Below are 26,019 nucleotides of genomic sequence, written 5' to 3'. Positions count from 1 at the left end.
GGGATACATTACTTCAAGTTCGAATCATTTACTCGACGACTAAGCCTACGGGCTACTTTTATTTCGAGTTCGAGCAACCACTCACTTGACCATTACGCCCACGGGTTACATTACATCTAGTTCGAATCATTCACTCGACGACTATGCCTACGGGCTACATTTATTTCGAGATAGAGAAAGCACTCACTCGACCATTACGCCCACGGGCTACATTACCTCGAGCTCGAATCATTCACTCGACGACTATGCCTACGGGCTACTTTTATTTCGAGTTCGAGCAACCACTCACTCGACCATTACGCCCACGGGTTACATTACATCTAGTTCGAATCATTCACTCGATGACTAAGCCTACAGGCTACTTTTATTTCGAGATAGAGAAAGCACTCACTCGACCATTACGCCCACGGGCTACATTACCTCGAGTTCGAATCATTCACTCGACGACTATGCCTACGGGCTACTTTTATTTCGAGTTTGAGCTAGCACTCACTCGACCATTACGTCCACGGGATACATTACTTCGAGTTCGAATCATTTACTCGACGACTAAGCCTACAGGCTACTTTTATTTCGAGTTCGAGCAACCACTCACTCGACCATTACGCCCACGGGTTACATTACATCTAGTTCGAATCATTCACTCGACGACTAAGCCTACAGGCTACTTTTATTTCGAGATAGAGAAAGCACTCACTCGACCAATACGCCCACGGGCTACATTACCTCGAGCTCGAATCATTCACTCGATGACTATGCCTACGGGCTACTTTTATTTCGAGTTCGAGCAACCACTCACTCGACCATTATGCCCACGGGTTACATTACATCTAGTTCGAATCATTCACTCGATGACTAAGCCTACAGGCTACTTTTATTTCGAGATAGAGAAAGCACTCACTCGACCATTACGCCCACGGGCTACATTACCACGAGTTCGAATCATTCACTCGACGACTATGCCTACGGGCTACTTTTATTTCGAGTTTGAGCTAGCACTCACTCGACCATTACGTCCACGGGATACATTACTTCGAGTTCGAATCATTTACTCGAAGACTAAGCCTACGGGCTACTTTTATTTCGAGTTCGAGCAGCCACTCACTCGACCATTACGCCCACGGGTTACATTACATCTAGTTCGAATCATTCACTCGACGACTAAGCCTACAGGCTACTTTTATTTCGAGATAGAGAAAGCACTCACTCGACCATTACGCCCACGGGCTACATTACCTCGAGCTCGAATCATTCACTCGACGACTATGACTATGGGCTACTTTTATTTTGAGTTTGAGCTAGCACTCACTCGACCATTACGTCCACGGGATACATTACTTCGAGTTCGAATCATTTACTCGACGACTAAGCCTACAGGCTACTTTTATTTCGAGTTCGAGCAACCACTCACTCGACCATTACGCCCACGGGTTACATTACATCTAGTTCGAATCATTCACTCGACGACTAAGCCTACAGGCTACTTTTATTTCGAGATAGAGAAAGCACTCACTCGACCATTACGCCCACGGGCTACATTACCTCGAGCTCGAATCATTCACTCGACGACTATGCCTACGGGCTACTTTTATTTCGAGTTCGAGCAACCACTCACTCGACCATTACGCCCACGGGTTACATTACATCTAGTTCGAATCATTCACTCGACGACTAAGCCTACAGGCTACTTTTATTTCGAGATAGAGAAAGCACTCACTCGACCATTACGCCCACGGGCTACATTACCTCGAGTTCGAATCATTCACTCGACGACTATGCCTACGGGCTACTTTTATTTCGAGTTTGAGCTAGCACTCACTCGACCATTACGTCCACGGGATACATTACTTCGAGTTCGAATCATTTACTCGACGACTAAGCCTACAGGCTACTTTTATTTCGAGTTCGAGCAACCACTCACTCGAGCATTACGCCCACGGGTTACATTACATCTAGTTCGAATCATTCACTCGACGACTAAGCCTACAGGCTACTTTTATTTTGAGATAGAGAAAGCACTCACTCGACCATTACGCCCACGGGCTACATTACCTCGAGCTCGAATCATTCACTCGATGACTATGACTACGGGCTACTTTTATTTCGAGTTCGAGCAAGCACTCACTGGACCATTATGCCCACGGGCTACATTACTTCGAGTTCGAATCATTCACTCGACGACTAAGCCTACGGGCTACTTTTATTTTTAGTTAGAGCAAGCACTCACTCGACCATTACGCCCACGGGCTACATTACTTCGAGTTCGAATCATTCACTCGACGACTAAGCCTACGAGCTACTTTTATTTCGAGTTCGAGCAAGCACTCACTCGACCATTATGCTCACGGGCTACATTTCTTCGAGTTTGAATCATTCACTCGACGACAAAGCCTACGGGCTACTTTTATTTCGAGTTAGAGCAAGCACTCACTCGACCGTTACGCCCACGGGCTACATTACTTCGAGTTCGAATCATTCACTCGATGAATAATCCTATGGGCTACTTTTATTTCGAGTTCGAGCAAGAACTCACTCGACCATTATGCCCACGGGCTACATTACTTCGAGTTCGAATCATTCACTCAATCACTAAGCCTACGGGCTACTTTTATTTCGAGTTCGAGCAAGCACTCACTCGACCATTACGCCCACGGGCTACATTACTTCGAGTTCGAATCATTCACTCGACGACTAAGCCTACGGGCTACTTTTATTTCGAGTTCGAGCAAGCACTCACTCGACCATTACGCCCACGGCCTACATTACTTTGAGTTCGAATCATTCACTCGACGACTAAGCCTACGGGCTACTTTTATTTCTAGTTCGAGCAAGCACTCACTCGACCATTATTCCCGCGGGCTACATTACTTCGAGTTCGAATCATTTACTCGACGACTAAGCCTACGGACTACTTTTATTTCGACCTAGAGCAAGCACTCACTCGACCATTACGCCCACGGGCTACATTACTTCGAGTTCGAATCATTCACGCGATGACTAAGCTTACGGGCTACTTTTATTTTGAGTTCGAGCAAGCACTCACTCGACCATTATGCCCACGGGCTACTTTACTTCGAGTTCGAATCATTCACTCAACTAGTAAACCTAAAGGCTACGTCACTTCGAGTCTAATAAAACAATCAATCATAGAGACTATGAAGATTAAATTGTTAAGATCCTTATGAAAACATTTGTAAGGCACGTATAAAGTCTTCACAAGTCGGCGAAGTTGTCTGTATACCAAAAATTTTACATGATTGATTACAAACGTAAAAAATTAAGAACTAAGCTTCCTGACCATCCTCAGGGGTGTTTGCTTCTCTATTAGGCTACAATCAATCACAGAGACTACGAAGATTAAATTGTTAAGATCCTTATGAAAACATTTGTAAGGCACGTATAAAGTCTTCACAAGTCAGCCAAGTTGTCTATATACAAAAAATTTTACATGATTGATTACAAACGTAAAACATTAAGAACTAAGCTTCTTAACCATCCTCAGGAGTGTTTGCTTCTCTGTTAGGCTCTTCCCCATCCATGGATCCGCTCTTGCTACCATCATCATCATCATCATCGCCATCAGAAGCCAAGGCTTCAGCTTCAGCTTCGAGCTCTTTGGCCTTTTTTATTTCTTCAGTAAGGTCGAAACCTCGAGCGTGTATCTCCTCGAGGGTCTCCCTCCGAGACCTACATTTAGTATGTTCGAAAATCCAATGTGCTCGAGTGTCGGCAGTATCCGCCGCCTTTCGTGCCTCCATCTGATCAGCCTCGGCATCAGCGCGATACACGGCAATGGACTTATCCGCCAAAATTTTCGACGACTCAACCTCCTCCTTAGACTCAGCAGGCCGAGCTTCAAGCTCCTCGATCCTCTTAGCTTAAGCCGAACCCTTTTGCTTGACGTTTTGAAACTGAACATCGGCCGATAATAAGTTGGTCAAAATGGTCTCTTTTTCCGTAGCCAGGCAGTCGATAGTCTCCTTCCACCGATTACACTCAGCTCTGATTTGATCAACTTCTTCCCGAAGTGACCCGATCTTTTCAACCTTTTTGCTGCAGCTGAGACAACGAAGGGTTAACTTCCACGGTCGAGTCAAACTCATACTTTAACAGAACGAGGCTCACCTGCTTATCGAGTTCGTCCTCTTCTTCACGAGCCTTAGCCAAATCCACTTAGAGGTCCTTTATAGCCTCATCTTTTTGGTTGCAAAGAAGTCGCATGGCGTCTTTCTCCCCCGAGACCTTCTAAAGCTTGACCTCACACTGGCTAAGGTCGACTCGAAACCTACTAATGGCCTGCACAGTAGGGAAAGAACACGAGTCAAGTTTGGAAAAGAACAAAGAAACCAAGTATAGTAAAATTATTACCCGAGTAATGAAACGTTCGGCCTCTTCTAGTAGAAGAGAAGTGTCACCAATATCAGAAGCATCATCGAATTTAATAAAGCAATCCCGAAAGGGATCCCCTATAGTAGAGCCTCCGCCCATATCGGGGGTCTTCAATTCTCGAGCTTCCTTTAACGCCTCCTCAGAAAAGGTTGGAAGGGAAGGCGAATGACCCACTGTCATAGCCCCAAGCGATTCAGTCGGGGCGGTCCGATCAAGACTCGGGATCCCGGGGTCAACCGCGACCGGTACAGCCACCATCGGCTTAGGAGCTTTGGTGACCTCTAAATCACCTCATACAATCGTATGAGGTGATTTAGGGAAAAATCCAGCCCCCCGGCTTTGATGGAGAATAAGCGAAGTAGGATTACTATACGCCATAGAGAGGGATGAATTTGACTGAGGGTGACCTGATATCTTTTGCAAAAATCAATGATCACCGGGTCGACGGGACCCAACGTGAAGGGATAAGTGTAAACACTTAAAAACTCCTCCACATGGGTGATGACGCTCTCTTCGGGGGATGGAATTTGCAACACAACCTCGGAACCCCAGTTGCAGTCTTTCCTAACGGCCTCGAGATGACCCTCCACTATAGAGCACATGTACATCGACACGTGCTCGTATCGACCAGCTCGTATCGACCCGGAACAGATGAAGGATTCTCAACCTTAAAATCGATCTTTAGAGTACACGGGCCAGGAACATAGTCGTAGGTGGATGGCTCCACGGGCGGCTTGTCACCGGACGGCCGTGAAGAAGAAGCTTTCTCCTTCTGAGGTACAGTTTTCGAAGTTTTGGCCATTGATATGAGAGGAACAAAGGCAAAGGAAAGTGAAAAATTGACGACACCAAAACTCTGATGTAGATGGCTCTGCAAGCGACGAGATAGAGAGAAAAGACAAGAAAATTTGGGAGAGTGAATGCGTAAAAGTGGTAAATGTTAGATGGAAGGGTTATTTATAGGCTCGCATCATGAAGGTTCAATATCAGAGGTGGCCGACCGCCATCTGACAAGCATTAAATACCTTGAAAGGTTAAATCGATGGGACAGTTATCACCTACGTCATATTTGATCCCTGTTAAAACGTCAGCTTATAACCCAATTGAACCGTTGAAAATCATATCGATTCTCACTGTATCCTTCGTGAGAAACGAGGGGACTATCTGTATACGGTCGAAATAGATTTAGGCCTTCCTACGTTCGATCGAGTTCAAGTGGTAAGAAGTCGGAGTGGGATTTTGGGAGTGAGCTTCGAAGACAGTACTAACGAGCCTCGAGTCCGAAGGCTGCTCGAGGAGTCGGCTCGATAACCTTATCGAGCCCGTAACCGAATCGATCCGCAAGGCATTGCTTCGAGGTCGAAAATGCGCGACACCCATCCCGAAGGTCGAACTCGAGCCAAGACCGAAGGGCTCGACCCAGTAACGAGTTCGAGCCAGTATCGAGCTCACAGACAAGAGCCGTTGCAACCGCACCAAGAGAGAGAATTTTGGCGGGAATCGAGAAAGAGACAAATCATCATGGGTCCTCCACTATATGCTTTATTTTATTATTTTTTGTAATGACCCTCTACTATAAAAAGGGGGAATCCTTGTAAGCTAGGGACACACTGGAAAAAAAGAGACCTCCTTGTGCTTGTTTTACTTTATTTTATCCGTTCTTTCTGATTCATTATTCCCACTGTCATAGTCAAGAATATTCGTATTGCTATCTCTCTATACAATTTGTACCAAAGGGTATCACGTATCCTTAGAACCATATATAAATTTAACGTTATCCGATTTTTCGGGTAAACAATACTAAACTTCTAAAATATTAAGAAAAGCCATAGAAAATTAATTATCAATTAAAAATATCTGGTGATCTTCAAAAATGTTTACCTCTTCTTTATATATCTATGAATATTCTCATTTCTAACGGTTATAGATAACAGTAGAATATCTAGCGGAACATATACTCGCACTTTCATAATTGAGGGAGGGAGTTAATGATGTCACTGTTTTGGCATTGCAATTAGTAATGGTACTTACTAACAACATGTGAAAATTAATAATTTACTTTAATATTTTGATGGTCAAATGGATCTTGAGAACTTATTGATCCTACATTCCATTTAGACACATGTGAGCTCTAAAGTAGGCTCTTCATTAAAAAAAATTCATTCTCAGAAGTTGTGGCGTTTCAATTTGAATTTTTTACTTCTAAAAGAAATTGATTTTAAGGTCACTGATGAAGAGGGACGATATTTTTGGATGGATGCTACAATATAATTGGCTATCAAGTCTAATAAGGTAGAGTGTAATTCCATTTTACTGTTCTGCTTTATTTAAGTGACATTTCTCTTCATAAATTTCTTTTCTTTTTAAAAATTTTTGGACCTACTTATGTCAAATTCTTTTTGAACCGTCTATAACGATGCAGTGTGATGGACTCCATAGTCATTTAAATAGGGATAAAAGGGCGAAAATTAAACAATAGTGTCTATATGAGTTCTTGGATGATAATGATGAGAAGGCAATACAGCTTCTTCCTTTCACTCTTCATACTTGCAAGGAACATAGATATGGTATATTATTTTTCTTATGAGTTACTCCAAGAGAATTCTGAGAAAATATCAGCTTTTGGCTGGAAATATAAAAGAATGGGGGATGTTCTTCTTTTCTCAAAAGATGATTTGTCATCAATTAACTTTCTCTTGTAAAAGTAATCTGGAGCTTCTACTTTGAGAGAAATTTCCTGAGAAAATATGTATTTACTGTTTAATCACATAGTCTCCAATATATAAATTTTTTCATGTGAATTCCTCTTTCCTTCTACTAGATTTTCTGATATTATGACATATTATTTCAGTTATATACACAGGTCAGCTCTGTTGGCGGGTTCAACTTTATTTGATTTCCAAGAAGCTAGATAAAATACTATATCAGTCCTTAGCAGCGACATGATTATTGATTTTGGAAGATATATATTTCTGCTTTGTATTGTATTGGAGTAATCAATAAACAGGTGGTAAGGTTTGAAATTGATCTTTTGGCTAGTAGTGTAGAAGCTTTAGTTCAAGGAATCAATATACACTATATGAAACTGTTGGCTTCAGTACACATAGTTCTCGACTGAACAGATCCACAATGTAAGTTATGTTAAATCATCTCATTAAGTCTTTGTTTACCCAAAAAACGGATATTAATTGAATTTATACGTAGTTCTAAGGATACGTGGTATAACTTGATACAAATTGAAAAAATAAGTAGATGTATATTAAAATTAGCTATAAAAGAAATAAATGCAAATCCAAATTGAATGGAGAGTGATTGATAAAAGAACAATATGACGCAATATCAAAGCCCAAAAAAGGGTAGTATTTGCTTGATGTTCTGTAAATCTTAATGACTCTCCCCATTTAGGAAAATCCTGCTTTTGATATAATTAAAAATACATATTGGGATCCCATGATAGACTAATTAATTAATCTCTACTTGATTTGTGTCGTGATTTCCGTCAAGATTCTCCCCCTAATTGCGGCTATAACGGCTTTATTGTTTCTTGGCTCGATCTCGATCTTAGTCGATCTCGAACTTGATTGGTCTTTGGATCTCGAGCTCGGTCTTGGCCGATCTCGATATTGATCGGTCTCTGGGTCTCAAGCTCGGCCTTGGCCGATCTCGATCTTGATTGGTCTCTGGGGCTCGAGCTTGACAACCTAACTTCGTATTATAGCACAATATTACAATGATGAACCTCGGTCGATCATGTTCCAATCTCGAAGGGCAAACTCAGTTTTGACCGTATACAGATAGTCCCCTCGTTTCTCGTAAAGATGATGACGAGAAACGATATAAATTTCCGAACTTCCGATTTGGTGGATGATGATGTCAGCGATTAGCCCGATTATGACGTATGTAACAAATGTCCCGTCGGTCCAGTTACCCAGGCATTAAATGCTTGTCAGTCGTTGGTCGGCCATTACCGGTTCTGAACCATCATCACCAGGCTATAAATATTCACACTTTCATCCTCATCCAAACTTTTCACTCAAAAGCTTTTTCTCTACTCTTGCATCTTCTTCAAAAAATCTCTTTGCTTCATACATTCTATATCTCATACAACACTAATTATCGTTCTCTTTGTTCATTAATGGCGAAAACCTCCAAAATGGTGCCGCAAAAAGAGGCTGCTTCTTCATCACGACCAGCCGGCGGCGAAGATGCGGTGGAGCCTCGCCCTGAGGAATTCGTTCTAGTATGGTGCTCAATTGTCATTGATTTTATGGTTGAAAAACCTTCTTCGGTATCGGGCCGATGTAAGCCGATCTCGAGGTACCAGTGTGCAATCACCGAGAAAATTCTCGATAAAGAAAAATAGGAATGAAACTGGGGAGACAAGCACATGGTAGTCTCATCGCCTGAAGAATCAATTACTACCTACGTGGAAGGGTTCTTAAGTGTTTATACTTATCCTTTCACGTTGGGTCCATTAGACCCTGTCATCGTCACTTTTGCAAGAGATACGACGTGACCTTTGGCCAAATCCACCCTTCTTTTTGGAGAATAGTGATTCTTCTCCGATTATTCTCAACCAAAATCAAGGGGTGTCTTTTCACCCTTAATTACCCTATGCGTCTTTATAGTCCCCGACTCTATCGAGGAGGGTTAATTAAACTTGCTCGCCGAGCCACCAAAGCGTCATTCTCGAGTATAGACGAGACTCGTGATCGAGGCTGGATGGGCCGATTTGTTCGAGTCAAAACCTCGGACCTGATCCCTGCCGATGACATGTCGTTTCTTGAGAAGTGAAATATGAACCGTGAGTACTTATTTCCATTCGAGCGTTTTAATTTGTGAATGCCTTTCATTTTCTTGATCCACTTTTTCTTTCTTGTTATAGCTGTGGCTCGAATGCCCTAACCTATTTTGGAACTTAAACGATAGGTTGAAGGTTTGGTGTTGCAGAGACCGTACTCCGAGCACACTTGGGTGGAACTATCAAAGGGTCGATGGGAGGCCCGCAGTCATGGTAAGTCTCTTTCTTAGTTTGTTTGTCGTTTGAACATCTTCACTTACTTACCCCATTTTTTCTCTTTGTAGGACTTGGGAAGGATGTTGCCATGAGACCTTGATGAGTGGTGATTTTACCACTTATTTTAGTCTATTTTCTTTAGATTTTGTGTCCTTTAATTTTAATATGAGGTTGTTTATGGTGTGTATTGCTAGATTTTCAGACAAATGATGCCATGAAGAGAGTTGAATTCAATTGAAGTGGAATTGAGCAAAAAAGAGTTGAAACAATGCAAAATTCTTCAGTGATTTCACATCTGCGGAACACTGGTCGCTTTTGCGACCTCGCATCCCCGAGGAAATGGCCGCATTTGCGGAAGAAGGCCTGGAAGGCAGAAATCGCTTCTGCAATCGATTCACCGCATTTGCGGTAGCACATCTGCGCTCAAAGTTCGCATCTGTGATTGCGCATCTGCGCGTGCAAGTTCGCTTCTGCGGAGTCAGTGTTCCCTTCAAAGTTCGCTTATACGATAGGCTATCCGCATCTGCCGAGCCGCACCTGCGACGATTCTTCCGCAGGTGCGGTCAACGGGCTTCAGACCTCGACAGGATTGACAATTCACATTTTCTCAACTCCAAACCCATAAATACACGATCTTGGGCAGTCTTGGACCTATTTTGAGAGAAGAACACAAGTTTTGGAGCTAGGTTTCTTGCACACACACTTGGGTCTTGAAGATTTGAAGTTTTTGGTTGAGAATTTCTTACCCATTTATGTTCATTTCTTCATTTTCTTGCTTTGTATTGTATATTTAAGTGTGTAGTATGTTTTTCCAACACTTGAATCTTGTTTATGGGAATATTCATATTTAAAGTGTGGATTCAATGTCTTGTTGTGCTTATGTATTGAACGATTTTTATTTATTATGAAGTGAGTTATTGTTTCTTTAATTATTCTTGTTCTTTAATATTTCCAAAGGGATTAGCTAATCCTAGGACTCGCCCCATTTACTTCGAATTGATTTTGAAAAAGATAATTTGGGGTTGGGAAAGATTAATTAACAAGAACTTGAGGCTTTAACCCTCATTTTATAGATTCTACCTAGGGATATGATCGAACTACTTGTAGCCATAATCGGGTGTGCTTAATCTCTTAATTGTTTTAGGGATAAATCAATTAGGAAGTCTTGTTAGTCTTTGGAAGAAGCTAATATAGAATTATTACCCGAGGCTAATTAACATAAACTCGTTCATATTTGTAAAATCATGAAATACAATTGGATCGTTACTTGAGAGTAATTCCCCGTGTATCCATGCTTGTAGCCATTGATCATTTTATTTGCTTTCTAGGTTAGTTTACATTTTCGCATTTAGACATAAATATTTTCTCAAAACATTTCTAAGTGTTTGGCTTAGCATAATAAGTGATAATTCTCTTACACGCCTAATCTCCTACATATTGTTCTCTATGAGATTCGACCCCGACTGATATCCATGGATTTCTGGATGGGCTCGAGTCGGCTGCCTCGGAGGAGATTATTAGGTTTGGTGGATTACTGGTACCGAAGAAAGCATCATGATCGGGCTCTACCGGGTCTTCATCGGTCCCAAAATTGGTGGACCGATTCCCGACCCCGAGTGTTGATCCCGATCGAAGGCGAAAAATAGTACTCTCCGTCCCGGAGGATGCCCGAGTTTTCTCTCCCCCCCCCCCCGGTGGGGATTGCTAGTTACCTTTGGTCCTTGGTGACCGAAGAGGATCAAACCGTGATGAATATGGTAGGACCCACTTGCCTTTTCAACAAGGCCCAACATGCTCTGAATCGGGTAACTTCGATGGTATCTCTGTTGTTTCTTTTATATTTAGAGTTGTAGATAATTCTAACTTCTTTTTCCATGTTTGTAGGCTTTGGTGTTGCATCACGAGGCTTTTCTCCAAATTCGGGAGGAGCATGAGGCCGAAGTTCGGAACCTCACTGAGAAGAGTGATCCCTACAAACTTCTTAGTGAGAAGCTTCGGGTAGATTTGGCAACGGCTCGAGATGAGCACGAGGAGATGGCCGAGCAGGTATTCCGAATTCTTCATGATAGCGAAGATGAATTGGAGATACCCACTAATGATCCAATTCTGTATGTTCGACAAAGGCTCGAACAGATCGGAGGCTCAATTCGCAGGTAGATGAGCTACTGGCCGAGGCGAACAAATTCAAAAGGAGGCCGTTCAAAAGCAATTAGAGTTGGATGAGGCCCCGCTTAGGGCTGCAAAAGAAAATGCCTCGGTGCAGATCGAGAAGATTAAGGAGCTTCAGTATCTGTTGGATTTGGCCACTTCTGATAAGGCAAGCTTGGTCGATGAACTCGAAGTGGCCAGATACGAGATGTACGTAACCAGATCTGAAGTGGCTGTAGCCAGATCTGAGGTGGCCGAGGCTAATAAAAGAGTTGATGCTAAAGTGGCCCAGTTCAGGATCGATGTTGAGGTCAACCAGGCAAAGGCCAAGAGCATGGTCGAACATGCTAAATGGCAAGCTCGGAGGGAAGCTCTCAAGAGGGTCAGTGCTCATAGCTTCGATGTTGCGGCTAAAATCGAAAATGCCAAGGCGGAGGAAGCTAGGACCCGAAGGCTGGCCTTCCATAAGGAAGACTCCGATAGCTCGGGCGAATCTGAAGACGGGGAAAATCCCGAGGATGCAGCCTTTTGTATTTTTTCTGGGGCCGATTCGACCTTTTGTAAAAACTTTTAAATATAAATATAAGGCTTTTCTTGCCCTTCTGATTCTTGTGTTTTTCCTTTGTTTTTCTGTATTTTACAAAGGTCGAAAATGCCTTAGCATAAAATTGTGTTCGAGGGTTTGGACAAACCTTGCCATTATTTTTCTTCTGCCTTAAAAATTATGAAGTTGTATTCTTAGGTCTGAGGTTTAGATAATTTGATTGAAACCGAACTAGTATAGCCCTTAGGCTTTACGATCGAGTGAGTGCTTGCTCGTACTAAAAGTAAGGTAACCCTAAGATTTTTATTTGAGCGAGGATGGTCTCTCGAACTCAAAGCAAAAAATAGCCCTTTGGCTTTTGTAAAAGGATTGTTTATGGCTTGCTCCCCCTTTTCGATTTGAATTTTTTTTTAATCATTTGTATTTGCAAAACTTGTAATGCCTTAGCATGCAAATAAGGAATTGTTCGAGAGTTCGAACAATTTTTTACTCATTAGAGTTTTCGAGGCTTGATATTATCGAAGTCTTTTATGATTTTGCCGGGGAACCGGTTTATGAGAAAAATTGAAGGCCTGTTTTGTTACGGAATTCGGACATCTCCGGCCCGTGTTAATTCGGTAGTACCCTCTTTAGTTTGGGATTTGCCCCTTGGGCTTATTTTCCCAAAGTGTCAGTCTCCGAGTGGGGTAGTCGTGGCCTATAAAAATCGAGGGTTGCCTAAAAGGTCTTATGATCTCGGAGTTTTAATAATTCGATTTCGTTTATCTTTTGGACGGCAATCCCCGATTGTGGGGGTAATCATCCGAACTCTGGTCATGGTCGGCCCTTAAGCCTCTTTACATAATAAATATCGGTAAAGAAAATTTTTATAAATGCGTACATGTTCTGTGCTAGGGCTCGAGCAAATGATTATACATGCGTCTACCACACGAGATATCGGTAAAGAAAAATACTTCTCTTTATAAATGATTATACATGCGTACATATTCTGTGCCAGGGCTCGAGCAAACTACGCGGGCACGGTTCGTTTGACCGTTTGGCCTTACAAATTTTTTCTATAGAGACCCTGCTGCCATGAAGTAACTTCCTCGCATCAAAGTTGATATTCGAGGGCAATGCCCTCCAGTATTCGAGGATGATTGTAAAGTTGATTGTAAAGAGGCCTCGGATACCGTTGAATTGTTCTAAGTTAGCACGATTAATGGTTGCCTCATTAAAAACCTCGCCGAAAAATCCATTTGGGACTAAACCGGTCTAAGGAAAAAAGAGTGCAATGCGTGCTTTCAGACCTAAAGGCTTCGTGTCGAAGAATCCATAGTTGTTTCTGGTCAAACACCTGCAAGGGTTAGTTTAAAATATAAATGAAAATGGGAGGGGATGCACTTAGCAGTAGTATCATTTTAGGTGCAATACGTTCCAATTTCTCGGCAGTTGTTTGCCGTTTATCATGCCGAGCTTGTAGGATCCTTTTCCGATGATTTCGAGAACCTGATACGGTCCCTCCCAGTTCAGGCCCAGTTTTCCTTCATTCGAATTTCGGGTGTTGAGGGTGACTTTTCTTAGCACCAAGTCCCCGATGTTAAAATATCGAAGATTGGTTCTTCGATTGTAGTACCTTTCGATCCACTATTTTTGGGCGGCTAATCGGACGAGACCGGCTTCGCATATTTTGTCCAACAATTCTTGGCTCGTATTCATGGCCTCGTTATTCGACTCCTCTGTTGCATATCGAAACATGATGCTAGATTTTCTGACCTCGACCAGGATTAGAGCTTCGGCGCCATAAACCATAAACCAATAAGAACAGTGTTGCTCCGGTGCTGGATTTCGATGTTGTGCGGTATGCGCATAGAACCTCGGGTAGTATTTCTCTCCATTTTCCTTTGGCGTCTGTCAATCTCTTCTTAAGATTTTGGATGATAGTTTTGTTGGTCGATTCGGCTTGTCCATTCCCGTTGGGATGATAAGGTGTTTATAGGATTCTTTTGAACTTGTGATCCTAGAGAAATTTAGTTACTTTGTTGTCGATGAATTATTTTCCATTATCACATACAATCTCGGAGGGCATCCCGAATCGACATATGATGTGGTCCCAAATGAAGTCTATGACTTCCTTTTCTTTGACTTTCCCGAAAGCTTGTGCTTCAACCTATTTAGAAAAATAATCAGTCATAAACAAAATAAACCGAACCTTACCTGGGGCCGATGGGAGAGGGCCAACGATTTCCATTCCCCATTTCATGAAGGGCCATGGGGACAGGACCGAGTGGAGTAGTTCCCCGGGTTGATGAATCATGGGTGCATGCCTTTGGCATTTGTCGCATTTTCGAACGAACTCTCTTGCATCCTTGCCCATATCAGTCCAATAATACCCTATGCTGATTACTTTGTGGACCAGCGAATCAGCACCGGAATGATTTCCACAAGTGCCCTCGTGAATTTCCCGTAGGATGTAGTCGGTATCTCCTGGTCCCAAGCATATTGCCAATGGTCCATTGAACTTTCTTCTAAATAGCGTACCATCTTCGGACAAAGTGAACCGTGCTTCCTTTGTGCGTAGAGCTCTCGACTCCTTTGGCTCTGATGGAAGCTTCCCGTTCTTTAAGTATTTTATGTATTTGTTTCTCCAATCCCAGGTTAAACTTGTGGAGTTTATCTCGGCGTGACCTTCTTCAATTATAGATCTCATGAGTTGTACGACGGTCGCTGAGTTGAGTTCGTCATCTTCGACCGATGAACCTAAGTTTGCAAAAGAGTTGGCCTCGCTGTTTTGTTCTCGAGGTACATGTTGCAAGGTCCATTCCTTAAATTGATGTAGACTCACCTATAGTTTATCCAAGTACCTCTGCATTCAGTCTTCTCGGACTTCAAAAGTCCTGTTAACTTGGTTTACCACGAGGAGGGAATCACACTTAGACTCTATGACCTCTGCTCCTAAGCTTCTAGCTAGTTCGAGACCTGCAATTATGGCCTCATACTCGGCCTCATTGTTAGTCAATTTTGTAGTTCTGATAGACTGTCTAACTACATTACCTGTGGGTGATTTTAGTATGATGCCTAGTCTGAACCCCTTCGCGGTGGAAGCACCGTCCGTAAAGAGGGTCCAGACTTCCGAAGATGTAACCGATTTTATTAGTAGTTCTTTTTCAATCTCGGGTACGAGGGCCGGAGTAAAATCAGCCACGAAGTCTGCCAAGATTTGAGATTTGATAGCGGTTCGGGTTCGATACTCAATATCGTACCCACTGATTTCTATGGCCCATTTGGCCAATCGACCCAAAAGCTCGGGTTTGTGCAAAATATTTCAAAGAGCATAAGTTGTTACAACACATATTGGATGACATTGGAAATATGGTTTTAGTTTTCTAGAGGCTCTTATTAAAGCAAGCGCTAATTTTTCTAAGTGTGAATATCTAGTTTTGGCCTCACCTAAGGTCCGACTAACGTAATAGACAGGGAATTGTGTACCTTTTTCTTCTCGGACCAGGACTCCACTTACCGCTATCTCCGAGACTGCCAAGTACAGGTAAAGCTGTTCTTCCACTTTCGGGGTGTGAAGCAGCGACGGGCTCGATAAATACCGCTTTAGTTCTTCCAAGGCCTGCTGACATTCCGGAGTCCATGCATAATTGCTCTTCTTCCTAAGCAGCGAGAAACATCGGTGGCTCCTATTTGAGGATCTCGAAATGAATCGTCCTAGGGAGGCTATCTGCCCTGTCAGCCTCTACACGGCCATTACATTATCCACTACCGTGATATCCTCGATAGCTTTGATTTTATCAGGGTTGATCTCGATCCTCCGATTGGACACCATGAAACCAACAAACTTGCCCGAACCAACCCCGAATGCACACTTTTCGGGGTTGAGCTTCATATTGTAGTCTCTCAGTATATCAAAAGTCTCCTGTAAATGCTTTAAATGGTTCTCTGCTCGCAGGGACTTGACTAACATGTCATCAATATAAACTTTCATTAATTTTTCTATTTGTTCTTCGAACATTCGGTTTACTAGGCGTTGATAAGTTGCACCAGTATTTTTTAGACCGAATGGCATTACATTATAATAGTAGGTACCGTACTTAGTGATAAACGAGGTCTTTTCCTGATCCTCCGGGTTCATCTGTATCTAGTTGTACCCGAAGTAGGCATCGAGAAAACTGAGAGTCTCATGGCCAGCCGTGGCATCGATCATACGATCGATATTGGGCAAAGGAAAAGAATCCTTGGGGCATGCTTTATTCAGATCTTTATAATCTACACATATTCTAAGTTTGTTTCCCTTCTTAGGGACTACCACCACGTTCGCTAACCATTCGGGGTACTTCACTTCCCGAATGGATCCTATTTTGAGAAGTTTGGTTACCTCGTCCTTGCTGAAGGCATGTTTGACCTCGGACTGGGGCCTTCTTTTTTGCTTCATCAAATGGAATTTCGGATCCAAGCTTAGTCTAGGAGTGGTGATTTCTGGTGGGATCCCTGTCATGTCAAGATGGGACTAAGAGAAATAATCCATGTTAGCTAAAAGAAATTGAATAAGCTTTTTCTTAAGCTCGGGATTTAACCCTGTGCGCAGGTATACCTTTCGTTCGGGAAGATGTTCGATTAGTATGATTTGCTCCAGTTCTTCGACCATTGATTTGGTAGCGTCGGAATCATCGAGGACCACGAAGGATCGGGGGATCCCATAATCATCATCTTCGTCAGTCTCCTGCTTCTCTAGTTGGGTTGAGGCTGGCATTTGTGATTTCTATTTGGTATCCTGTTTTACCTTCGAGTTTGACCCCTTTGTCGATGAGAGTGATGATATCGGAATCTCTTCGTCGACGGCAAACATTTCCTTTACGGCTGGTTGCTCCCCATAGATTGTTTTGATTCCATCTAGTGTTGGGAATTTTAGAACTTGGTGAAGGGTCAAGGGTACTACTCTCATATTGTGGATCCATGGTCTCCCAAACAGGGCGTTATATCTTATGTCACCCTCGATCACGTGGAACTTTGTTTCTTGGATGGTCTCGGCCACGTTTACTGGCAGAGTTATCTCGCCCTTAGTAGTTTCACATGCCATGTTGAATCCCTTTAGTACCAGGGTCGCGGGCATGACCTGATCCTGTAGACCGAGTTGCTCTACGACCCTCGATCGAATGATGTTGGCCTAACTACCTGGATCAATTAACACACGCTTAACTTGAGTTTTATTCATGAGTACAGATATTACCAGTGCATCGCTATGGGGCTGCATGATTCCTTCTGTGTCTTCGTCGTGGAAGGACAAGGTTCCTTTTGGTATGTAATCCTGAGCCCGAGATCGATTCTTCCTTATAATCGATACCTTAGTGCGTTTAAACACTGGCCCTTGGGGAACATCGACCCTCCTATAATCATGTGAATAATGTGTTGCGGCTTTTCTTGCTCGTTTTGTCTATTGACCTCTCTGTTTTTGAAGAGATTCTTGGCCCGATCACTTAAAAATTCTCGAAGGTGCCCTTCATTGAACAACCGGGCTACTTCTTCTCTCAACTGCCTGCAATCTTCCGTTCTGTGGCCATGACTACCATGATACTTGCACATTTGATTGGGATTTCTCTGGGCTGAATCGGTCTGTAGAGGTTGAGGCCATTTAGTATCTTTGATGCGTCCGATAGCCGATACGATGGCAGATGCATCAATGTTAAAGTTATACTCTGACAATCGTGGTGCTTTCTTAGGTCCGGTGTGCCTGTCGAAACCATTCTTGTTCATCAGCCCTCGAGACCCTGGGCCTCGATCACTTCCCCTTTCACCTCGTACAGAGTTGCGTCTCGGTCTGCTGCCCCTACGATCTCTATGAATGCTCGTAACGTCTCGGTCTGAATCAAAATGCCTTGCTCATGAATGCTCGTAACTCCTATCCAACCATGCCTCGAATTGATCGAGAATCATGCGAGATTGAAGTAAAAAGGATTAGAAAAGAGAAAAATCGAATGTTATTAAGACGCAATCGGTTCTATATGCTCAAGTTGGTTGAGGAACAAGCGACATCAATTGGTAGGAATTTGACATTAGCTAAAAGAAAAAAATGCCATAGCAAATGAAGATTATCTATCAAATGACAATAGTGAGTGCTTCTACCCTATAAATTAGTGGAATTTCTATGATTTCGTAGTGTATGATGTTTCAGAATATGAAACCTAATAACATATAAAGATTGCTGTATAACAATTTGTATAACATGTCATACTTCTTTATAAAAAAGACGAACAACAAAATACAAAATAAAAAATAAAGCATACAATCTACCAAAACGAGTAACTACTAATGTGCTGATAATACAAAATACATACAAACGATAAAGATAAATCTAATCAACAATATAATATTTTCAAATAACAAACAACAACAATAAACCACATATCAACTTTAAACGATTCCTCTGCTCTTCATTCAATTGTTTTTTCACATGTTTTCTCTCATGTTCAATTTTGGTCTAACTTATCTTTTAGGTGTTCTCTTAATTGTTTCAATTCTTTCAGTGATGTTCTAAGAAAATTACTGTCTTCTTCGGCTTCTTTGCGAGTAAACTGTTGTACATACTTCATATTGCTTTGTGAAGTCGCGATATAATCGTCAACCGAGGGACTTCTCAACAATGAGTTTTGGTTAATCGTTGGCTCATCGTGCCTCCTAAAATAGTTGCAAGTCCCTTTATTCTGTACCATACAATAAGTAATTATTAATGAATGAGTAAAATCTCATATCCTATTTAAATATTAATCGACAAAAATTACTCTAAAGTTTGCAATCCCAAAATCTTCTACATATTGAAGTCCTCAAACTTCTAGTAATCTCCATAGCGGTGAATATGATGTTTTATGGAATGCATTGAACTTTATGAAGTATTAGACATTATTAATCTATGAAGTTAAAGAAGAGAGGAGAGAAAGTGTGAGAGAAGTTATTTTGGTTCGGGACTCATGGCCGAGCTCCAAGTTGACGTAGTCATCACCACAAAATATATTCAAGTATCGTTCTTGTGCTTCATCTTAGATCCATAATTGAGGGAAAGCATCGCAGTCATCCTCGGTAATTTCGTTGCTGACTTCCTCACCACCGCCAATCTACAAGTGTCTTTTCTATAATGTGTTTTGGAGCTACAGAGACTAATAATTTCATATCACCAGATGAAGTAAACACCCCGAATGACTTAACTTATGACCTGAAATTGGAAACGGAAGACAAAATATGGAAAATTTTGAAGAGCTCAAAAGAGCAGTGGAGATTGTAGAATTAAAAGTGTGACCACTTAGGTCTACGTTGCCACTGCTCTTTTGAGCTCTTCAAAATTTTCCAAATTTTCCATGCTCGTGCCCACAACATTGTGGCGCTCGACTCCACTGTCCCTTTCCTCAGCTGCTTCTCTCAAGTCATAGGCGACACTTTATGTGATTCACTTCAACCCATCGACTTCAAGGTCTATTCTTATCCCACGCCACAATTTCCTAATTACCTTATCTTGCACCCTTTTTCCCTCTTACCATGTATAGATACTGAGGTACTAGTAGTCTTAACGTTACTCAAAGAAGATAGAAGTAAGAATACAAAAAGATGCAAGAATAACATGTTAATTTGGGTTATATACTTTCTCTATTATTTAATATGTCTACTTGGCTTATATATTGTATTAGTGGCAATAAAACAAAATGTTAGACTAACTGTTAATTTTATAGAGAAAACATCATCGTAATGTTTACAATATGAATAGTTGTACAAATTTAATTTCTTGAAAGTTGTTAAAGTAGCAAAGAGTAGTATCAGTAAAATAGTGTCAAACATTCCAGGATGTTCAAAATGAAAAAAGTGGCATATAAATTTTGATGGTTGAAGTAACTGTGTTTATACTTTATAGTTTATAATAGGAACCGAGGAGGATTTGTTGTTCCGTAAAAAAGTAATAACTTTCTTGTGTCTTTGAAAGAGAAATCTTAATGATGAATTTTGTGTCCGTCTCATCTAGAAGCTTAAGCTATTAGAGAACCGTCCGCTTCCATAGAACAATATCGTGGCAACGTAGACCTAAGTGGTCACACTTTTAATTATGTCTTCAACACTTAGTTTTCCGTGTACTTTGCTTGGGATGATATCGAACATGACCGGATCCCTGAGTTTTCACGCAACAATTATGTTCTTATTGTACGTTTCCATTTTTAAATGTGATATGTCTTGGTTCTATGCTGTACTTTTCCTCCTTTACTCTTTGATCTATCAGAATAACATAGAGATAAATAAAAATAAAAGTTCCCTCGCATCCTTTTTAGGAGTGTGGTTGTGCTATAAATCATTACTTCATATTGTCTGGCCAAGGACAAGCCAAAGGTGTTCTTGTCATTTGCTCTTTTTACTTATTCATGTGGCTTTCTGTTAGCTTGTCATGATCATGGATCCAGTTCTTAAACATTATCCTTTTGCTATTTCGCCATTCTTCTTAAAGTACTGTCTGTTTCTTTCAGAGAGGCCTAAATGAAATTTGTGAACTGTATGGCTCAAGCTTATCCTTGGATGCTGTTGAAGAATCTTGTCGACGCTTTGGGTTGGAGGCGAGTGCTGCTATTTGCTTCAAAGCTGCAAGAATTGTTATCTTACTTATTGACGACGGAATTAAGTTGAACAAAAAGCTTGACATCCAATGGCACGAAACTCTGGTACCAACAGTTGGTAGAATACTACAAGTTGAGCATGTAGCCGAAAAGATTCTTGAGAAGGTAATGAAAGAATTTATATTGCACAATATTTCTGCAAACAAGTACATGAGATATATCACTACAACATATTAGGCCTTTAACAGCGCCGAAAAAGGTGCGTCCTTTGATAAAATCTGAATTTGTAGGCTGCATATAGAACAAAAGATCTATCTGTTAATATCATTTGGCGTAAGGGAGTGAAAGCTTATTCTTTTGCCATGCAATATCTCTAGAAACTTTTTCCTTTGTTGGATTTTTAGCATCTTTCTCCTCTGCTATTCTATTGCAGGGTCCAAATGGAACGTTGTGGACACTGGGTTCATTCATGGAGGCTTTCACTAAGGAATTGAAGTCATATCCTTTGGAATTTTGGTCAATATGTATCAGAGTTTATGTTTCTTTCGATTAATAATAAGTTAAGGTTCCAAAAGTTGTTCCTGACTGTTTCATACAGAAGCTGAGAAAGTTGTTGCCTTTAAAAGTATTGTTGCACATCATAATGGACTTTCCGTTAATACTGAAGTCACTCAAAAGGAGGCTGAGGAGAGCCTGAACGACGTTTTATGTGGTGAGTCTTGCAAGATTTGGGGTTCTTATGCACCGTGATTGTGAATAATTATAATAGTTTCTGTATTTCCAGCTAGGAAGCCAATCAGAATCTCAAACAAGAGCTTTGTTGATTATATCTTCATGCATGCTTTGGAGGTGGCTCAAAATTTTGACTTGCCAATGCAGATAGACACAGAGTAAAAAAATACATATAGGGGACTTAATTTTCTTCCTATCTTCCCTCTATTTGACTAGGTTTAGAGTCTTTGAGCTTCGTGTTACATGTAAAATTTTCTTATATAAGATTAAAGTTTAAATGACAGACAACAGTAATTTGGTTTTTTAAGTATCTTCCTAGTCCCTCAAGAGTACATGGTTTTATCTTTTTCATTACAGTTTTGGGGACAAGGATTTGGATCTGAGGCCAGCCAATCCCCTTAATCTTCGCAATCTTCTCGAGGATAAGAGATTCACTAATAATCGAATAGTGCTTTTACATGCATCATTCCCCTTCATAAAGGAAGCTTCATATCTTGCTTCCGTGTACCCTCAAGTATGTTTTTCTCTATCTAAAACTATTAATAACATGTATCTCTGATGATAAGACACAACTTTTAATTGGGGTATTTGGTGTGACCTGCGACATTGGAGAGTTCTCCACATACATATGATGAAGATTGTATGTTTGTTTGTCTCCCTAACAGGGTAAATTTCTGATATATTACAGGTCTATCTTGATTTTGGGTTGGCAATACCTAAACTTAGCTTCCAAGCGATGGTATCCTCACTGAAAGAAATTCTAGAGCTCGCTCCAATGAATAAGGTTTTTCATGTACTTAGAAAAGCATAAAATTATGACCAAGTCTTGCTCAAATTATTTACCGAAGCATAAAACTATGACCAAGTCTTGGCTCAAATTATTTACCGAAGTCCTAATAGCCCATCTTTTCACTTCAGCCTAAGCATTTCCAAAATCTTATATTGACTACTTCTTCATCACTTTAATTACTGCACCATTTAAACAGTGAACATTTCCCCTGTAATGTTTAAATATCGTCAGGTCATGAACAACACGGGTGGCATCGCATTTGCTGAAAGATTTTATTTAGGTATGTCCTCAGATGTTCTTATCTTTATTAATGGGATAATGAAATGGTAAGTTTGTACATATTGCTTTCTCTAAAGATAATACGAAAAAGTTTTGCTTCTGCTGGTAATCTTAAGTATCCTTTTTATATAACTGGAAAGCTGAGAAGCACAAACACTTGTAATAACAGGATGTCATGTCCTTGTAGCACAGTTATTGTCCAAAAAACTCTAGTTGGAGCTTGGACAATAGAGGATACATGTTTGATATGCTTTTAACCTCATAATTTATTCTGGTGTTGCTTACCCAACATTTTTTCCCTAGCTTATCCTTTCCACATGTCCATTTTCCATGCTTCCTAGTGGATAGTTTTATGCCTTTCAAGTTTGAATTTGTACTATTATTAGTCAATATACTAAATAATAAGATAAATGAGGATGTTGCTTCATGGGGGTGTGGTGGCAATTTTTCACTTTGATCAAGCATATAGTTCGTTTAGAATCTTTGCAGAAAAGAAAATCATTGCCAAACAATAAACATCCAGCTTGAATAGCACGTTAGTTAAGTAATTTATTCCTATATTTTCTTCTCTGTACTTTGTAATAACTATAATCTTGACTTGGTTCTCTCTGTAGGTGCGAAGAAAGCACGTGAAGTGGTGTTCAAAGTTCTATGGGATGCATGCATCGATGGTGATCTTTCAATTACAGAAGCTCTTGCAGCTGTCAATGATATATTTGCCCAAAATGCAAAGCAATTCTACAAGCTTGATGCTTCTTCAAGATATTCCGATGTAGAATCTCAGTCTTTATCATCTTCCCAAAAGGAAGAGTTAAATGGCCCATTGACGGATGTTAAACTTGTTCGCCTTATGTGGTTAGATTTCTCTGCGCAACATAGATGTCGTGTAAGCTTTACTTTATGTGTTTACCTCTCTACCTTACAGTTATGAATTGTTTAATGATAAGCTTTCCAAAGCGTGCAACTTTCAGAAAATACAGGAGTTTGAATAGTGTACAACAAAGTTCTTGTCTATCAACAACAAAAGATACCTTTATTGGGGAATTAGCTTAAAGTATATCGTGATGTACTTGTGCGTACTGCGTACAACATTCATGCATCACGTCAAAAGCCTGTGCTTAGTGTTCTTGCATAAGGTATTTGGAGGAGCACATGCGACTAACTCACTGTTATCTAATCGATGAGGTTTTTTTCTTTTGATAGGTAGTTGAGGAAGAAACTTGGACTTTCTGTGCTTTTGTGTGTTAACAAGTTGACAAATACGTGCTTTATTCCATGCCAACAGAAGAGAGGAGTTTTAACCTTATACAATGAATTGTCTATTACACATAATTAACTAGATATTGTTCTTGAGTGGTAAGTTTAGCATGTCGTAATGGTTAATTAATCTCACGAGCTCGACTATGGTAATTCATATCAAAACAAATCCAGCCAGACTAAGATCTTGATCCGGAAATTGCTTATCAGGCTTAAGAAAGACATTAGGAATAAGTATGTGATCGTACATTTTCTGAAATGTTTTCCACCGAGGCTAGATCTTTTGACAAGATGCCAACAACATAACCTGTGTCTCTTCCTGTTATATTTGGAGGATAGGGTCTTTGCACCAGGTCGCAATAGCCTAGTCACAAATGACTAGTATTATACTGCAGTTTTATCCAACCGACTTAGTTACCTTCAGATGGTTGTATACATTGTCATGTTAGCTTCATTCTTTTTTAGTCGGCCTTCATTAACAATAGAAATGAATTTTAGGAGTTATTATAGGAGTTATTCCATTGGTTTATAGTTTATTTGCTATAATGACCGTGTAGAAATATGGCGTTTTCTATTTTTCCTTCTTTTCCTCTCACAAGCCAATTGATTGGCAAAGGTCCATATGCTAGCCTAGGCAAGTAGGATTGAAGTTCAAAGATGTGAACTTACTAGATTCATATGTCGGATGGTTAAATTCTAAGTTGCTAAGATTCGGGGTGGGTGTCCGATACTTGTGCAGATCTAGAGGTCCAGATCATCTAAATTTTAAGATTTGAGGATACAAATATGGGTGCAGGGATTCGGCTAAAAATAATTCAAATGTCTAAAAATAGAGTTATAAAACATCTAAATTATGAGACATGTGTGGAAAACTTACAAGGTATTCAGAGAAGGAGAAAATATTGATCAAGGAGAAAATCCGAGCAGGAGATAAAAGGTAAATGACTAAATTAAAAATTTCTATATATAAGATATTCCATTTTCTTCAATTTCAGTCTAGCTTTTGTTTTGATTTCAAGAATCATTGTATCTGTCCCGAATTTCTTCCATCAATTTTGGTCAAAGTACCCAAAATCAGTTGATCAGATCCTGTACGGATTCCACATCCCCATCGACACCCACATCGCGTCGACACGATTACGGCACCGAAATTGAAGAGTTCGAGCAACTTAGGTTAAATTACAACCAGAATGGAGCTAAATCTAGGAGGGATCCCGGTTCTTTTGTTGGATTAAAGCTCTCGCACTAATTATAGAATTTCAATAGAAGTATCAAGAAACAGGTGAATGGTTGTTTTACTATAAAAATAGAAAAATAGATTACTACACAGTACTGCTATTTTATGTTATCTCAAGTCGGAAGTTGTCTTCTGGTGAAAATAAATATGATTTGTCTTTTGGGAAAGTTTTAGAAATTTATTTTTGTAAAACATCAATGGTCATATATAAGATATTGTGATTCAACAAGCTTTCCTATATTCTCTGTTCTTCAAAAGTAATGGGTATAGTGAAGAGTCCCACATGGGTGCTTTAAGAGATGGGTGGTCCTCTTTAAATGGTTTGGGCAATCGTCACCTCATGAACTAAATTTTGGGGGTTGATTTAGGAATAATGTCCATTTAACAGGGTGTAAGTGCAGGACCCATCCCAGTTGTCGTTTCCCCATGTTGGTCCCCCATATTAAATTGTCCACGCTTCAGATGTCCAGTCCCGTGCATGATGGGATTGTGAAGGGTCCCATGTCGGTGCTTTAACAGATGGGTGATCTCCTTAATATAGCTTGGGCAATCTTCACTTCATGACCTAGCTTTTGGGGTTGAGTTAGGCCTACGGTCCATTTAACATATACTCCTGCAATTACTATGTCCAACCATGAAAGTGTTGTTGACTTCTCGTGTCAATACAGATTTTTAGTTTAAAAGGCCTATACAAAGAATAATCGAATGAGTTATTTTCAACTTTTGGTTGGTAGATTCTGTGTCCTATGTCAATTTATAGAGTTATTATTACATTATTTCAATGTTCCTCCTTGGCTATGATTTTACTGCCTTACTGATTATTATGACTATTTTGATGGCTATCATAACATGAAAGTTGAGATGAAGTAATCCTTATGCAAATTATTTCCATTGACAACTCTCTGCTATTGCATGTGATGTTTAATCAAGGTCAAGTACAACAAGTTTCATTTGTTCATCTAGTTTCAGGATTTGTAATTACTGTTATGGCATGATGTTGGATATTAATTGGCATTTCCTTGCTTTGGTCAAAAGTTGATTGAATTTGTTTATTTC

General features: G+C 40.5%; 1 protein-coding gene across 1 annotated transcript in view; it reads left to right on the top strand.

Annotated features, from left to right (window-relative positions):
- Positions 1 to 19,316: 19,316 nt before the first annotated feature.
- The window catches only part of LOC107761247 (protein fluG-like), a 53,299-nt gene continuing 46,596 nt past the window's right edge, over positions 19,317 to 26,019 (top strand). Inside the window, exons 1-10 of the mRNA XM_075238995.1 lie at positions 19,317 to 19,368; positions 19,433 to 19,545; positions 20,582 to 20,833; positions 21,102 to 21,166; positions 21,265 to 21,380; positions 21,453 to 21,558; positions 21,758 to 21,914; positions 22,089 to 22,184; positions 22,422 to 22,470; positions 23,084 to 23,355. Of these exons, the coding sequence (XP_075095096.1) occupies positions 19,317 to 19,368; positions 19,433 to 19,545; positions 20,582 to 20,833; positions 21,102 to 21,166; positions 21,265 to 21,380; positions 21,453 to 21,558; positions 21,758 to 21,914; positions 22,089 to 22,184; positions 22,422 to 22,470; positions 23,084 to 23,355 (1,278 nt within the window). The remainder of the gene's footprint in view (positions 19,369 to 19,432; positions 19,546 to 20,581; positions 20,834 to 21,101; positions 21,167 to 21,264; positions 21,381 to 21,452; positions 21,559 to 21,757; positions 21,915 to 22,088; positions 22,185 to 22,421; positions 22,471 to 23,083; positions 23,356 to 26,019) is intronic.

The sequence above is a fragment of the Nicotiana tabacum genome, chromosome 19, assembly GCF_000715075.1.
Source record: "Nicotiana tabacum cultivar K326 chromosome 19, ASM71507v2, whole genome shotgun sequence".
In the NCBI taxonomy this organism is placed as follows: domain Eukaryota; kingdom Viridiplantae; phylum Streptophyta; class Magnoliopsida; order Solanales; family Solanaceae; genus Nicotiana; species Nicotiana tabacum.
This window is presented reverse-complemented; position numbering and strand designations above follow the sequence as displayed.